Raw genomic sequence first — 17,787 nt, forward strand, 5'->3', positions numbered from 1 at the left:
TTCGTATGAACAGAGGCCTGACGCTGGAAAGCCATGGATAGCGCTATTTTTTCATGTGAGTAAAATGAGACCCAATGTGGCTGGAAACAGAAGAATGTAACACTAATTACTTTATTTAATAGTAAGCCACTGTCAAGGTCACTGAAATTATGCTGTCACAGAGATTTTGTATGAAAATGATACAGGGTGAATACAATTGAATTGCCTCTTTATGAAGGGTATGGTTTACATTTAAGAAGAAAAAAAATTTCGTTCGATGCCTTTTCTTTAAGTCTGTTTTCTGTATGATTCACTCATAGATGTATAGAAATTTATTCTCATGGAATGTTCACGTAATTGGTAGCTTTTCTGTTTTCTTTTTCCAAGTCCCTCTCTCCCTTTTGAGGCTGCAATTACAGGCAGGTAGTCACAGCTTGCCAGTGTTTACTAGATTCTGGGCATCTGAACTCTGGTTTTTTTACTTTCATGGTAAGCTCTTTAACTGCTGAGCCACCTCCTCAGTCCAGCAGTTTGTTTTTAAAGGCAGCAATGTTCTTTTCAGGTCAGCTGGATCAACTACATGGAAATGCAAACCTACTTCTTAGTAGTTTGACTCATCATTTTTAAGTTAAAATCTGTGCTCATTAGGTTTTTCGTCAACTTGACATATGACGTGAGGGTCAGTTGAGAAGAAGGATCTTCATCTGAGAAAATGACCCCCTAAGATTTGCCTGTAGGCAATCCTGTGGGGTGCTTTCTTGGTTAATGGTGGCTATGGGAGGGCCAGTGCGCTGTGGGTGGGGCCAGCCTGCACAGGTAGTCCTCCGTGGTACTAGAAAGCAGGCTGAGCAAGCCACAGGGAACAAGCTAGTAGGCAATGCTTCGTCATGATTATTGCTTCAGTTCCTGCCTTCAGGCTCCTGCCTTGAGTTCTCACCCTGACTTCTTTTGTTGAGAGATGTAGAGGTGTAAACCAAATAAACCCTTCCCTCTTCAAGTTGTTTTTTGGTCATGGTGCTCATCACAGCAATAGAAACCCTAATTATGACAAAATACAATACTGCATTTAGAACCATGTCTAGTATTTTGTTCATAGTATACAGATAGAAATAACACAGCTATTGGTGAATTGCATTATATATTCTATTTTAAGAAACTTCTGGATAATCATTGGCCCCAGTTTTGAGGTACTATGATTTTACCTATTGTGAATAATTCTAGTGTGGATGAACTATTTAAAGTCAGTATCCATGCAACTAGAGAAAAAAGTTTTCCTGATGTGCCAATTTTCAAAGGAATTTGTATTTAATTCTAGACTTATTAAAATAGAAAACAAAAGATAACCCACAAATGTTGATAACCTAAAATATTCACACACTTAATTTTCTGGAAAGATTTTGTAATACATTCAGCCACATGCAGAAAGAAAAGCAAAAAAACAAAAATTTAAACTCCTTTCTCTAGTAACCATACTTCTGGATTATGAACAATAAAAAGGCATTGTGTTGTTTATTACATTATAATAGTTTGACATTTAAAAGAACCAAGTAGGCTCCTACAGGGAAATGAATAAATTATTAAAAAATAGTTTTAAGAAATTATGACATATCTACTATAATTATGAAAGACAGAAAATGGGAAAAAGTCTTTTCTAGTAACACAAGATGCTGTGTGTAACATGGATGTGACAGGTGGGGACAGGAATTTATGGAGTGATTGCATGTCTTTCAGTGTGTGGTGATGGGTGCAGGCAAAAATGAACTGAGTTTAAGTCAACAGTGATTGTATTTTCTTTCTGCTAATAAACTTTCTCTAAGGGAGCAAGTTTGACAAACATCGTCACTTGCTTCCTGAGAAGTGACATCACGCCCACCAGGCAAGTCTATGCATAGGTGACAGCAAGTACCACAGGGTTAAGCCTCTAACAGATATGCTATTACTAGTCCTGGCTTTCCATGATGCTAAGGAACGAGATGTCTTCTAGGAGCTTCCACAAAGAAAAAGCTTCCTGGGCCACCCAAGAGGCGGCTTCAGGAATTGGCTCCATTCAGAAGAAGGGATTCTTCCATGCTGAAGTTACTCCTCCACTCTTAGAACATCCAGCTTTTTCCTCATAGAGGCCTGGGCTAGCTAGGATGAGCAGGCACTTTTACCTCCTCCACAGGTTGCTGAGCACGGGAAGAAGTCCGTTTCCCTCCATCGATGGATGATAGGCTGGTAGAAGATGAACTGGACCGTGCTATCTGCAGGCCCCGAGTCATGGATCTGCAGGAATAAGACAGGAAAGTTGGGAGTATGCTGGGAGTGGGGATGGCTTCTGGTCCCTGGTAACCTTGGTGGAGAATGCACACTGTATGGAGGTCTTGGCTATGTGAGGGTCTGAATGGGCCTCAAGTGGGAAGGCACCGTCACGCACCCCGTTATGTATCAGAGAATGTTTCTCAGGATATTCTTATCATCTTTACCTCTACAAAGCTGATAACTTAGAAGTATGGTGAGATCCCCATTTGCAACTCCACCACAGTTCCCTTCCTGCCTTTATTTTTATCTTCCTTGATACAGACTATAGAATTATGTGGATTTCTAAACATAGTTTCAGAAATAACACAGTCAGGATGGCCATGTATACTTTCAATCCCAGCACTCATGATGCAGAGGAAAGAGGATCTTTATAACATGAATTCTAATTGTTTTTAATAATAAAAGCCCAAAGTCAGATATAGGGTTTAATGCTGATGATCAGAGAAGCAGCCAGCCACTAGACAGTTCTTAGCTCTACCAATGCTCAGACAAAAGGGGCCATCTTGTCTTCATGCTGCTTTCTCAGACTGCATCCTCAGACTGACAGCCTAAGCCCCTGTCTCCTCTTGCCTTATATCCCTCTCTCTGCTCAGCCATACCCCTTCCTGTCTCCACCTCCCTAGTGCTGGGATTAAAGGTGTGTGATCCCAAGTGCTGGGATCACCTTTGTATGGGCTCTGTTTCTCTTTTAGAATGGATCAATTTTGTGTTGCCAAGGTGGCCTTAAACTAACAGAGATCTGATCTGTCTGCCTCTGTCTCTCAAGTGCTGGGATTAAAGGTGTGTACCACCACTGCCTGACCTCTATGGCTAACTAATGTGGCTAGCTCTGTGCTCTGATCCTCAGGCAAGCTTTATTTGTTAGATCATAAGATTTATTTGTGATCAAAAGATCACAACAGAATCTCTGTGAGTTCACGATCAATTTGGTCTACATATTGAGTTCCTGAAACAGTCAAGGCTATGTAGAGAGACTCTATCTCAAAAACAAAACTAAATCAGAAATAGACAATTTATTTTAAGGAGATCATAAATGCCATACACTGCAGAAAATAACAGATATTATCTGTAGTTGAGAAGGAAAAAAAATAAGAATTAAGATGTTTTTCCCATTTAGGGACATACATGGGTCTTCCTGTCAGTGTAATGATTCATGTATGTGAATGTGCTAAGTCACCAGTTGGAAGTTAAGTGCAAATTCTTGGGACCAAGCCCAGAGATTTAGGCAATTCTTATGTAGATATTCCAGAATACCAAATGTCAAGATACGGAGTTATAAAAGCAACTACTTTCAAATAAAACTGGTTCTTTTGGAAATTAAAACTTGTTTTTAAAAGAGGGAATATGAGACAGTTAATTTTTAATGGTTCCTAAAATTACAAGGTTGAGCAAACATACTTAAACTACAGGAGAAGAAAAAGTACCTAACACGAACAATGACTTTCATGAGGATTGACTGATGTGATGATCAATATTTACACTGCCGGGCCAGGCTTGGACTATTTGTTATATTAAGAGAGGTTCCAGGAATAAAGGCAGAATTACTTCTTACTCCAGCTATATAGTGTAATGTATATTGTAATAATGAATAGAGAAGCATCAGCATCCCGTTGAATCACAGCCTAAGCTGTTAAGTGTTCTTAACTTTCTCTAATGTCCCAATTTCACTCCCCCTGCCATTTTTAGGGTAAACTGATGGAACTGGCTTTCAGACTATTTTAAAGTTGATCCTACCTCCCTATTGCTCATCTTGGTAAGTAGCATAAACACCGAGAATACAGGAAAAGTAGGAACAGTGGATAAGAAGGGGTAAGAAAATCTGTAAGTGCCAAACTCCAGACTGACTTTAGAGTTTAGATGAGAAGAGGGGACTGTTCCTTCAGAAAGTCTGGGAGAGGCCAAGAGGACACGGACAGAGAGGGCAGGAGCATACAGTCCATCTCATCTGACACTGAGACTCTGATCAGTGGACCTTTAAGACCCTTTCCTATTGGAATAAACACTGATAAACCCATCTTCTAAAAAAAAACAAAGTAGCTGAAGCTGTAGGGCCTTTCCCTACCTAGAGGAGTGCGTTGCCTGTATATGCGCACCAGTCCTCTGCAGTCTCATTTATCAGACACGGTACCCAATGGCTGGATTAGGGATCCAACATTCATCTCATTATTTGCTAAGCTTTTGTTTGATTGTTCGAACTCTGACATCCCCTCACTTTCTTCAGAGATGTGATTATCATCCAGAAGCTATTAAATGAGGCCTGTCACTTGAACCCAGTACCTCTGAGAAATCGGGAGAAAAAACTTTGAGAACTCTTTTCTGTCTTATTCTCCCCCCAATATATTATATAAAGTATATGATGTGTTTCTATCAACTCTAACCCACTGGAATCATACGGGTGCTTGCTGCTCTGACAGCATCATCCCATAAGGCTCTCTCTCACTCTCCTGCCCTTAGCTGCAGCTGTGGCAGGCTAGAGGACCCAGGACAATTGGCACCCCATCTGCCACCTGTTTTGTTCGAGTCTTTTTGAGAATATTGGCAATGGAGACCTGGATACACAATAGTGAGATCATAACTAGTTATGGTTAAAAAGAGGAGGCTTTGTCCTGGAATATCTACATGGTGTCTAGTTGCAGTCAGGTCTTTTAAAAGGACAGAAAAGATGGAGCAGGTCCCTTTACAGGCAACATAGAAGCTGCCGATAAGATCCTCCAGAGCCTGTGAGGAGGGAATGGCTGACAGAAATGGAATGTTTTGCTGTCTGGAAGGATGGTTGGCAGAAGGAAGGGGAAGTAGTGGCTGCAGTAGAGTGTTGTCCGGGGTGAGTTCCTTGGAGACGTGAAAGAATGAGGGTAGGGTCTGAGGCTGAGAATTTATATTTGAACAGCTCAAAAATGAAATGGAGCCTTTTCAAATGGGTTAAATTAATCAGGAGAATGACGATCACTTGCTTCATAACCTTGTTTGGTTTTGTCCATATGTGAAACATTTCTGGTTTTCCTTTCTGCATAAGTCATGGTTTCTTCATTGTGTGTTTGTTTAACAATGACAGTGAAGGCCAGCACTTACCACATTCCTATCAGGGCTGAAATATTTTTTTATTTATATTAAATTTCATCTCGTGACTGTGTGATTTTCCTCATTTAAGTTACAATGAGAAGAAGAATGAAGCTCAGAGAGATTCATTGATTTGTTCAAGGCTGCACAGCTAAGATTAAGCAAAATAGCATCTGAAGTTGGGTCTATGCATCTCTAAAGCTGCTATTCTTTCTAGGGTACCACCCATCTCCACAGTGTTGCCATAGTGAAATGTGCATTCACCCTTTTCCATACTCGCATTCCTTTTTATAATGTTTCTTTCAATTTTCATTTTAAAGTAGAGACAAGTGTCTAAAATAAAGATAAGGCTGAGGTGATGTGTGTCTTAGGTGGTCTAGCGGTTGCTCATGGAGATGGGCCAGCCGTAGCTCTTTGTTCTGGTTTTCTTCATTCTGGATCTCTCAGGCCTTGTTATCATTAGCTCTGCAGTTTCCCAAACCCTGACTCCTCAGACATCACGTGCCGGTCCTCAAGAGTATTTGCAAAGCTTCAGTTTGACACCTTAGAATGTTAGTGCAGGGAGCCGAACACATCTGGCATATGTAATTTTGACCTCCTTATGCTAATAAGAATAAAGAATGTTCCGGACCAAGGTCTTCTTCCTCTAATTCAACATTTCAGGCATTCTATAATTCAGCTTAAGGACTTCCCACACTGAAAACGAATGGGAAGGCTCATAGTTGACAGCATCTTAAAATGGAGTTGGATGGAGGCACAAGTGCGCATGGGGAGAGGAACTGTTGGACCTCTGAGTCTGTGTCCAGCTCAAGGAAATAAGGAGACACCATAAGCACACAAAGACAGCATCCGTTCACAGTGGTCCCCGGATAGCCTGAAAGCACCCATTCCCTTTCTCTTGAGAAAAGGGTGACCTGTTAGCTTCCCTATGTTATCCTGTTAAGTACCATCCCCACTCCGCCCAAATGATGCCAGAGCCTCTGCCACAGAGAGACAGACAGATAGGCAGGCAGGGATCCCCTCACCCACTATGCTGCAGTGAAGCTACTACTCTGGATGCACAAAAGGAGCCTTGGGTGAGTGACCACCCAGCGTGGGAGCTGACTGGGTGGCAGTGCTCTTGGGGCAGTCTGTCTCCCTTGTGATTTGGGACGGCATAGGGATTGTGGGAATAAGTCAGCCTACTTCCTAGAACAAGGAGAAAAGGGAATAAAACCCAGGTACCTGCTTCTTAACTGTCTTGGTCTTGTATCTGAAAGGGCTATTTTTGGCAATTGGCAGAATACTACTTCCTCAATGTGTGAGAAAAAATGTTTTAAATACTCTTGTTTGAGATTTCAATGACAGGTATCCCAATCTTTACAGTACCAGGTGTCTGGGAATTAAGTGGGCATCATTATTCCTTCATTGCCCCTCTCCATAATCTGTCACCTCATTCTCCTCTTGATCATCACTCTTTCTTTGTCATCATCTCCAGTGTTTGACATAAAGTAGGTGACCAAACAGTAGCTGAATAAATTGATGTATAGGTGAACAAATGACACACACACACACACACACATATATACATATATGTATATACACACACATATATACAATATATATATGCATACATATATATGTATCTAGATAGATAGATAGATAGATAGATAGATAGATAGATAGATAGATAGATGAATCATGGTCTTGTTGAGTAAGCTATTGTTTGTGATAAAGTCTTAGGATCACTCATATTTTCAATATATTTGACAATTATTTTAAAGACATCACTTAGCTCTTCACCAAATGATATGTCTCATGAAATGAAACAGAGCATTAAAAAGCAATCTCTGCCTAAGACCACTCTCTACCCTTTTTCAAAGGCTACCTCTTTGTGCTGGCAAGATGGCTAAGACCATTAAAACCCTTGTTGAACAAATCTGACAATCTGAGTTTGATCCATGGAAAGCAAGCTAGAAGGGCAAAACTGACTTTTGAAAGTTGCCTTTGAACCAGGCAGTGGTGGCACATGCCTTTAATCCCAATACTCAGAAGGCAGAGGAAGGCGGATCTCTGTGAGTTAGAGGCCAGTCTGGTCTACAGAATGAGTTCCAGGACGGCCATGGCTGTTACACAGAAACCCTACCTCAAAAAATGAATAAAGAAAGAAAGAAAGAAAGGAAGGAAGGAAGGAAGGAAGGAAGGAAGGAAGGAAGGAAGGAAGGAAGGAAAAAAGTTGTCTTTGACCTCTACACATGTACTATGGCACATGTGAGCATGTACAAACACACATAATATAACAAATAAAAAACTATTTCTATAGGCAGGGTAGTATGCAGAAAAGGCTTGTAAGAAGTGATAGTCACATAAGAATCATGTTGGAATTTTGATGGGAACTGTGCTGAATTTATAGGTTGCTTTTGGTAAGATGATCTAATTTTATCCCCTTGTTCTCCTTTTGTTGTCTTATTGCTCTTGCTAGAACCTCAAGCACTCTATTGAAGATACAGAGAGAATGAACAGTCTCATTTTGTTCCTGATTTTAGCACAATTGCTTTGAGTATCTCTTCATTTAATTTGAAGTACACTATTGGCTTGCTTTATATTGCTTTTTATTATGTTTAAGTATGTCTCTTGTATCTATGATATCTCCAAGACTTTTTATCATGAAGGCTTTTTCAGCATCTAATGAGATGGTCATGTAGTCTTCTTCTTTTAGTTTGTTTATGTGGTGTATTACATTGACTGATTTTAGTATGTTGAACCATCCCTGTATCTCTGGGATGAAGCCTACTTAAACATGATGGATGATCTTTTTGGTGTGTCCTTGGATTCAGTTTGTGAGTATTTAATTGAGCATTTTTGCATAATGTTAATGAAGGAAATTGATCTGTAATTCTATTTCTTTTGAGACTTTGTGTGGTTTGGTTATCAAGGTCACTGTGGCTTTATAAAAAGAACTTGACATTTTTTTTCTGCTTCTATTTTGTGGAATAATTTGAGGAGTATTGGTATTAGCTCTTCCTCTGGTTGAATTATGTGCTGAAACCATCTGACCTTGGGCTTTTTTTGGCTCAGAGACTTTTAATTAGGGGTTATGAGTCTATTTAAGTTGTCTGTCTTGATTTAATTTTGGTATGTGCTGTCTATCAAGAAATTTGTCCATTTCTTTTAGATTTTTACAGTTTTGTGGAGTACAGGTTTTTGAATCAATGAGGATGAACCCAGATAAGACTCCTAACTACGGTGGATACCCAGCTTGAACTGGCCATCTTCTATGACCAGGCAAGACTTTCAGTGGAGGGATTGTGACACCTGCCAGCCACACAACCTTTGACCTATAGTCTCTATTGCCTACGGGATGCACTGGGGTAAGAGTGGTGCAGCGATTGTGGGAGTGGCCAACCAACGTCTGGTCTAGCCTGAGGCCCAGAGAGCCTTCATCCCATAAATGGTAGAAACAGACGCAGAGACCCACAAGCCAAACACTAGGCCAAAGTTAGGAAATCCCGATGAAGAGAGGGAAGAAGGAACAGAAACAGATGAGGAGTGGATGGGGAGGCAGAGTGAGTGAGAGGAGAGGAGGGAGGGAAACTGCGGTTGGGATGTAAAAGAAATAAATTGTATTAAGAAAAAAAGAAGTGCTAGTTATCAGTGGAAGGAAACATGGACTCAGTCTTCCCACTCTCAGAAATACCTGATGATTTTAACATTTGGAAATTCTAAGATTAAATCTTAAAACACTTGTAGCTTTCAACTTTGCCTTTATGCACCTTAAAGAATTTTCAAGCACTCTGAAATTGTGAGCTTCAGTATGAAAGTCCACCGTTCGGCCCACTGGCCCTAGCTCAGAGTGGCATGGGCTATGGCTCTAGCTAATGCTGCCATGACTTCCGGCAGAGATGCCTTTCTAGGAACAATAGAGGTCATGCACCGAGAAATAAAATGGTTCAAATCTTTCTTCTTTCTTTCTTTCTTTCTTTCTTTCTTTCTTTCTTTCTTTCTTTCTTTCTTTCTTTCTTTCTTTCTTTCTTTCCCTCCCTCCCTCCCTCCCTCCCTCCCTCCCTCCCTCCTTCCTTCCTTTCTTTCTTTCTCTCTTTCTTTCCTTCCTTCCTTTTCCTCTTTCTCCCCTCCCTTTCTCTCTCCCTCCTTCCCCCCCTTTTTTTTTGAGACAAGATTTCTCTGTGTAATCACCCTGGCTGTCCTGGAAATTGCTTTGTAGATCAGGCTGGCCTCAAACTCACAGAGATCCTCCTGTCTCTGCCTCCTAGGTGACTGGATTAAAGGTGTGCCCACCATGGCATTGCCCCACTTATACCTCTTTCCAAGCATTTTCTAAATGAAGGATGCTGAGATATGAGTGTTCCTTACTGGATAAAAGAACTCATATTTTGCGCTTATTTATTTCTAGTCTTTGCCTTGAAATACCTCACAGAATAAAAACACCTTTGAGGTACTTGATTATGTACATAATTATACTCAATGTTTTCTGGGGAAAAATAGGAAGGGGTTGTGTCTGCCTAACACTGATTGACTCCAAGTGGGAATCACAAACTTTGTATTCTTCTTGTAGAGTATTACAACTGGCCATTTTTTGTGATGCTGTCATTGCTCCTCAACTTTGTGACGTGATGCATTTGTTAACTAACTCACATACAGCTACATGAAACCCTTCCCAGTGTACATACACTTCAAATCACTGTATACATGAAAAGGCATGTAATCAATGCTTGTTAATTTTCTGAAATTCATACCAAACTGTCACATTGGCAGCATCTGGGACAATACTAGTCTTCTTGCCGGGTTCCCTACCTCCAACAATCCACATTTTTGTAAACCCGACCTCCTCCGCTGGCCAGTGCGTGTGTTCAGGTGTGCATGTGCCTAGCCTTTCCTCTCTGGCTGAGCGCTCCCTTGACATTCAGAGCTCAGGGCTCGTTGGGTTTCTTTTCATCTAATCTGGATCATTGCCTAAACTCTTCAAACAGGCAAACCCAAACCACATCCCAACACAAGGTAAGTACTTTCAGAATTAGAGAAAAATCAGAGCTTCTGAGGAAGGGTGGACTCTTTCAGGGAGGGTGAGTACCATTTGCCAAATCTGCAGCTTCAGGGCAGAAACCTATGGCACAGGAGGAAGGGTTTACAGCCGAACTGGTGACCCCCAGTGATTCACATATTGGCAGATGTCATGGACAGTCCACTCTCACATCTATTTATTTTATAGGCCACACCTGCCAAGTCGTTGCTGGGACACCAGTTGTAAACTGGTCAGCCTGTGACCATTTTTAAAGAAGAAACTTTCTGCTATTGTGTAGAGCGTGCATTGTGATTTGTTGACTGGCAGTTAAAGCATTTCAAAAAGACAGGAAGGAAGTAATTTAATTCTATCTACTTTTATACACATTATCTCACTTAATACCCCATGGGGGCACCATTGGGAGAGGTCCTATCCTCTTACCATTTTATGAAGGAGTAATAGGCTCAAGCAGATAAAGCAAGTAAGCCAAGAGGTCACACAGTCAGTAAGCAGGGGGACATAGTAAATTCTAGAATGCTTACCCATCATAGTGCTTTAGCATTGCCAAATTTGCTTTTATAAGCAGTGTTTGGAGTTTAAAGTTTTTGGAAGACATACTCCTTTAGAGAGAAAGATGAGTAAATGTAACTAAGGAAGTAAAAGGTCTATTTCCTAAAAAATGTAAAATATTGTGATAAGAAATTGACTGAGACACAAATGAATGGGAAAAATATACCATGCCTATATATTGGAGGAATAATGTTAAAATGTCTACGAGTCTACATCATTCAAAATGACCTATAAATTCAATGCATCTTTATCAAAATTCCAAAGCCATCTTTCATAGAAATAGAAGATGATTCAAAAATTCATATAGAACAGAAAACTTGAGCAGACAAAGCCATCTTGAATTCCAAACAACAAAGTTAGGAGCATCACACAATCTGATCTCAAAGTCTGCTACAGTGGTACAGTGATCAAAACAGCATTGCACTGGTATGAACACAGAAAGAAAAACCAGTGGAACAGAATAGAAAGCCCACAAATTAACCCAGACATGTATAGTCAATATCCCTAATCATACAGGAATCATACAAAAATCAGCTCATACTCTTTCCTACACAAAAATCAATGTAGATCCTAAAACTATAAACATGCTAGAAGAAACTGGTAATAGCCTGATGATATTTGTTGGTCTTAAGAATGACTTTGGGGGCTGTATAACCTCAAAAGAAAGGGCAACAAAAGCAAAATAAAAAGATGATATTATATTAGACTAAAAGTTTTGTACACAGCCAAGGAAACAATCAACAGAAGAAAGAGAACAACCCAGAGAATGGGAGAAAATCTGCATAAGTAAGTAGTTAATATAAAACTATAAGTAAGTCGTTAATTGATGGAGGAGGGTCATCTGTCTATTTGATGCTTTCATTGGTTAATTAATAAAGAAAGCTGCTTGGCCTGATAGGGGAGAAATTAGGTAGGTGGAGTAGACAGAACAGAATGCTGAGAGAAAGAAGCGGAGTCAGGCAGTCGCCATGATTCTCCCACCCGACACAGACGCAGGTTAAGATCTTTCCTGGTAAGCCACCTCGTGATGCTACACAGATTATTAGAAATGGGTTAAAACAAGATATGAGAATTAGCCAATAAGAGGCTGAAACTAATGGGCCAGGCAGTGTTTAAAAGAATACAGTTTGTGTGTAATTATTTCGGGTAAAGCTAGCCAGGTGGTGGAAGTGACCCGCCATTCCTCACAACAGTTAATATCCAAAATATATCAGAAACACAACCGAACAGATATATATATATGACTTGGTTAAATGGGCAAAGGATCTAAAAGGCACTTCTTCACAGAGGACACGGAAAGGGCCACCAGGCTTTCAACACCCAGCAGCACCAATCATGACAGTCACCTGTCATTTTATACTGACTGAGATGACTGCTAAAGACCTGCGAAAGCCAAAGCTGGCAAAAAGGCAGAGAGAAGGGAGGCTGCCTGCTGAGTGTGGAAGTGTGAACTGGTTCAACCAACCAGAAAAGATTTCCTCAGAAGGTTGTAAAAATAGAAGTACCACGATGTGTGTATGATGTGACAATCTCCATTTGCTGGGTATGTAAGCAAAGGACATGAGGTGGGGACCCGGAAGAGATGTCTGCTGTCTCGTGTCCGTCATTCACAGAAGATAAAAATGGAGTCAACCTGTGTAAGCTGAGGTGAACTTTAACAGCTACATTTGACAAATTATAAAATGATAATCTTTACCTTTAGGTCCTTTATTAAAGAAACACAGACATTTATTTCATTATGAATCACTTGTGAAAGCATGATTTTCTTTACATTTTTTTAAATTTCTTAAATTACCTGGCTTATTTTCAAATTTGTATGAATACGTTAAATATTTTACATAATCTAATTTAGAATAACTTTACATTCATTTAATTCCAGATGTTTTCCAATAAAAGCTTAGGGGAAAAATAGACTCTTAGAAAGAACACAGAAAATGGCAAAAAGCTTTTGGCCTGGAGGAAAAGAAATGTGATTTCTTGTCCAAGGATACCATGGGCATAACCTCTGGTGAGTCTATCCTGAAGGCGAGATTCATGGTCGATAAAATGGGTGTGTCACCACCTGCTATTGTTAAAGCATTGCTGTATGAGAGGGGGAAATTCCTTATTCTCTTAGCTTTTACTCATGGTTCGTGGTTTGCTCTTATTGACATAGGAAGATGAATACAAAGCAGCCCCTACAAAATACATCAGAAGAATATAAGTCAGGAGACATAAACAAATTTGATGAAGAAAGAAAAGTTATAGGACAAAAAGATATTTTTGAAGATGATGCCAGAGAAAAAGAGAAGAATTTTCCAGACAATAATATTTCTTCAAGACCCTGAGATCTGATGGTGTGGGGGACTTGCCAGTCTCTTAGCCTGAGCAGGGAGCCAAGTTAAAAGTGAGGGTGGGAAGACACCAAGAATCCTGGTTGCCAAAATAATAGGTGCTGTGTTGTGAATTTGCATTTTAACCTCTAAGGAGAAGGGTTATGAAGGATTCTGAAAAGGAGACAAATGGTCCTAGAAAGCAGATTCTGAAGCCAAATAGATAATGGATCTGAGCTGGAAAAAAATTCTGTACCCACAGCATTAGCTTAGTCAAGGGAGTGCCAAGGTCTAAACTAAAACAAAGGCCGCCAGGATGGAGAAGGACCAGTCTGGAGAACAGTATGGAAACAAGATCAAGTTTATCCTGTAAAGGAAAGAAACCAAGTGACTCAAAGGCTGCTGATTTGCTTGGATAGGCAATACAATTCCTATCTATGGAAGGGGCTTGAGAAAAACAAAACATGTGTATATAGACTCTAGCTTTAAATAGATACATATATACATAGTCACACATGTGTTATGTCATGTAAGCACAAGCAGGATGATATGGGTGGAGGAAGTGAACTATCAAAGGTGAAGGGGGAACTTGGGGAAGAACAGTGGTCAGAAAGTACGAGCAAGCCAAATGTCACTTGTAGAAAGGAAACTCATTGTTTTGAATGGTAACTAAATGTAATTAATAAAAGCATTTAAAAAGATAGAGATGATTAACAAAAGACTACGACACTGTGGGGTTCTGAGCCTACTTGAGTTCACTCTTGAATATACTTGGCCTCACTGTGCTTGTAGAGTATCCAAGGGGTGATGGACATACAATAACCAATTGAATGGGAAGTGTTAGATGATGCTACAAACTATTCAAAGATGGTATTACTGGTACTCATTCTATCCTTTCAGCCCCCATAATAACTGTTGCACAGCCACCAGGGAAGTGCCTATTCTACAAATGGTCTATTCAACTGTACTTTATGGGTTTTGGAGAATTAATATATAACTTAGTTTTTACTAGATGGACTACTGTAAGTTATCTCTAAGTTTGTAGCTTCTCGTTCATATTCATGTGGCCAGCATCTGGCCCGGATTAAAGAGCTACCACACAGATGCAGAGAGAGGACAGTGTTCTGGAACCCTTCTTCTACACAACCTTACTGCCTATCACATTTTCCTCTACGCATTCTTACTTCCAGCTGCCATGGGGTCACCAAATCCTTGTTTAAATCAAATGTCCTCTGGCTCCAGGTCTCATGATGAAAAAATTTATGGAGTCTTGGACACATTACAAGTTTTACAGCTTTACAGCTGAAACCCTTCAGGTCCTCCTGACCTACTAAAGAAAAAAAATGTTTTATTTTATTGTGATTCCCAAGTGTTCTCCCAGTGTGTGCATTTTTTCCAATAGAATGTCCTGTTGCTTCCAGCAATGTGTTTCCTATTACCTTGAAGAACAGGACAGCTCTGATAGAAAGAGGCCAGTCAATCTTCTTGCCAGCACCAGGGAAAACAGAATTTGCCATTGGAAGCATGAGTAGTTGGTTAGATCTACAGGTTATCAGTTTGCATTTCTCTCTTACTGGGGATATATTATATTAGTCAACAGTGTATCCTTATTATTTAGAAATGATTTATATTCTCCAACTAATGATAGATATATTGGCTATGTATATGAAGTCATTTAATTAATAATATAGTTTAAGATATTCCTTGAAAACATCCAATGTTCTTATGAAGCCCAAGATGTAGCTAAAAAAACTCTTGAATCGAACATTTCCTAGGTAACAAATGGTATTATACATACTACATACACACAAATAAAATCACCTATATCTATCTATCTATCTATCTATCTATCTATCTATCTATCTATCATCTATCTATCTATCTATCTATCTATCTATCTATCTATCTATCATCATCATCTATAATCTCTTTCAGAGATTATAAGTGCCATGTGTTTGGGTGTGGCTTGTTATTAAAATAACAAACAGGCTTACCTTGATGATGAAATCTGCTGTCAGGGGCCCAGCCATCCTTAGTATCTCTTTGTCTGGAAGTTTCTGGAAGTCCACTGTAGAATTGTCCACAAGGAAAGTGCCTGTAGAGCTCAGCCTGTTCTCACCTTTGGTCCCCTGGAGCGTCTTGGTTTCCAGGTCTATATAATCAAATGCAAGAAGAGGACAGGCGGGCATGCCTGGGCTTCCGTAGAACACATGCAAGCACGTTTTGTGGAGTTAAAACTTATACTACATGCAAGCACGTTTTGTGGAGTTAAAACTTATACTACTTAAGAGAGGAGCATTATTCTTTCGATAGCCAACACTATTGAAATTATAATATAAATAAGATATTTAAGCATGGCTATGTCATATAGAAGATTATGTTGCAAATGAGATTATTTTAAAACTCACTATCCAAAAATCCATGGCTCCCTGTCAAAATACCCTTTGACTTTCCAATACCTCATCTGAGCATCCCACTTTATTGTAACCCGATTCCTTTGGCTAACCCACGTCTCGTACATATCTAACCGATGTCTGTCCTGACTGCCTTCAACCCAGCAATACCCGCCCCCAGTGTTCTTTCTGCTTATCAACGTAGGTCCAGGTGCATGCATGCTTTGCCTAGGCATCTGAGTGACTTTCTGATCATGTGCTAGCCTGCATCCCTTTATACTTTCTGTTGCTTACTGCACACGTGTTGTTGCTCAACTGAACAAGACAATAGAGGCTTAAGGGCAGGTGCTATCCATTGAGTCCCCTCTCTTTTGACAGCCACTTTTGATAATTGGTTTTATTCATGTCTGTGATATTTGATAAATGCCTAAGCAGAAAGAAATGGATCCTAGAGCATTCAAGTCTTATATTGTTCAATGACACAGTCTATGAGGCATCTTTTATTGTAGGAAATTAGAGCGTGCTGAAGATGATAGCAGTTGTGATTATATATATATATATGTATATGTATATATGCATATATAATTGCAAATAGAATTGTGATTATTGATTGTAATATCTTTTGAAATTAAAATACAATTATATAATCTCTCCCCTTTCCTTTCTCCCCTCCAGACTTTCTTATGTTCCACCCCTTGCCCTTGAGTTCACAGCCTCTATTTCTTTGTTATTCCATCTATAATTTTACAACCTGCCCAGTCTGTATAATGTTCCGTGTGTGTATGTGTGCGTGTGTGAGAGAGAGAGAGAGAGAGAAAGAGAGAGAGAGGGAGAGGGAGAGGGAGGGAGAGAGAGAGAGAGAGAGAGAGAGAGAGAGAGAGAGAGAGAGAGAGAGAGAATTCAGGACTGACCACTTGGTACTGCCTACCTATCTAGTGTAAGCAGCATGCTCACTGGGGAAAAGTAGATCTCATATTGCATTTCATCATTCATGAGTATCATTTGTAGCTTGCCTAGTCATTGTTTAGGACAGTTCAAGAAAATAAAGCCAATTCTTTGGCTTTTCTGCATCTTTGTGTATGCATTGTGTGTGTGTGTGTGTAGAGGACACTGTTGATGTTGGGTGTCTTCCTTAATCACTTTGCATCTTAATTTCTTGAGACAGGGTCTCTCATTGGACCTGGGGCTCATTTATTGGGTGATATTGGCAGGCTAATAAGCTCTGGGGAACCAGCTCATCTGTGCGTCCAGTGCTATGATTGCAGACACGTACTGCTTTATTATCTGGCTTCTTACATAAGGGGTGGGGGATCTGAACTCAGACCCTCATCCTTGCACAGCAAGCACCTTACAAACTGAGACATCTTCCTTGACCCCCAATTCTTCAGCTCCTCGGTAATCATAAAACTGGGAAATGCAGGAGACTATCATATTTATAAATATATTTCTTCGGCAACATCAAGTCATTTTCCCATGTGGCGATGATCTCAGCCTGGCTATTTTATTTCAGTCTCCATCACTGCTCACAAAAATCCCATTTTGGAGTATGGTTGTTATAAGAGCAGCTAGCTGTGTCCTCTCCTCAAGGGGATAAACAAATCATTTGGATGGTAAAAAGTGCACACATATATTATCTTTTGACAAGTGAACCTTGGACTTTACGGGGCTGCTCAGGATTAGAAAAGAACTTGGGTCCATATAAGGATGACTTATCTCTGTTTTCTTGTTTTGCCTAAATGGTACCTCGCTTACTCCTGACTTCACACAATCTTTCAAACTTCACCTCTTTGATTAAATGTGTTTATTTTTCAGAATAATTAGTAGGATATGTTAACTTTTATAGGCACTGGTCTATCTTCCTCTTGTTTATCTGATTATAATCATCTTTGTAGTCTAATTGCCAGAAAATAATCCCTGCTACTTAAACTGGCTTCGTGGGCATTGTGTGGAAGAGGAGGAGGAAATTCAGAGATGGGCAGAGTGGAGGGGACCAGCAGTGCTCAGAGGAACAGCTGAAAGCAGTGAGAGCAAACTTCAGAGGAAATATTATCAACCCCCTTTGTTTTTATAACAGACCATAATTTTCTTGTTGGAATCTATAGATCTCTATCTAAATGTCACTAAACCATAAGGAATAAGATGTGACTGGCTATCAGCACCTTGGCACAACTGACAA

The 17,787-nt window shown here is 39.9% G+C and overlaps 1 protein-coding gene across 1 annotated transcript in view; it reads right to left on the minus strand.

Moving 5' to 3' along the window:
* Positions 1-17,787, minus strand: part of Adamtsl1 (ADAMTS like 1) — a 376,638-nt gene that overhangs the window by 209,931 nt on the left and 148,920 nt on the right. Inside the window, exons 7-8 of the mRNA XM_057784262.1 lie at positions 15,213-15,370; positions 2,133-2,244 (exon numbers count right to left, since the gene is read on the minus strand). Coding sequence (XP_057640245.1) covers positions 2,133-2,244; positions 15,213-15,370 — 270 coding nt within the window. The remainder of the gene's footprint in view (positions 1-2,132; positions 2,245-15,212; positions 15,371-17,787) is intronic.

The sequence above is a fragment of the Chionomys nivalis genome, chromosome 11 (assembly GCF_950005125.1).
Source record: "Chionomys nivalis chromosome 11, mChiNiv1.1, whole genome shotgun sequence".
Classification (NCBI taxonomy): Eukaryota; Metazoa; Chordata; class Mammalia; order Rodentia; family Cricetidae; genus Chionomys; species Chionomys nivalis.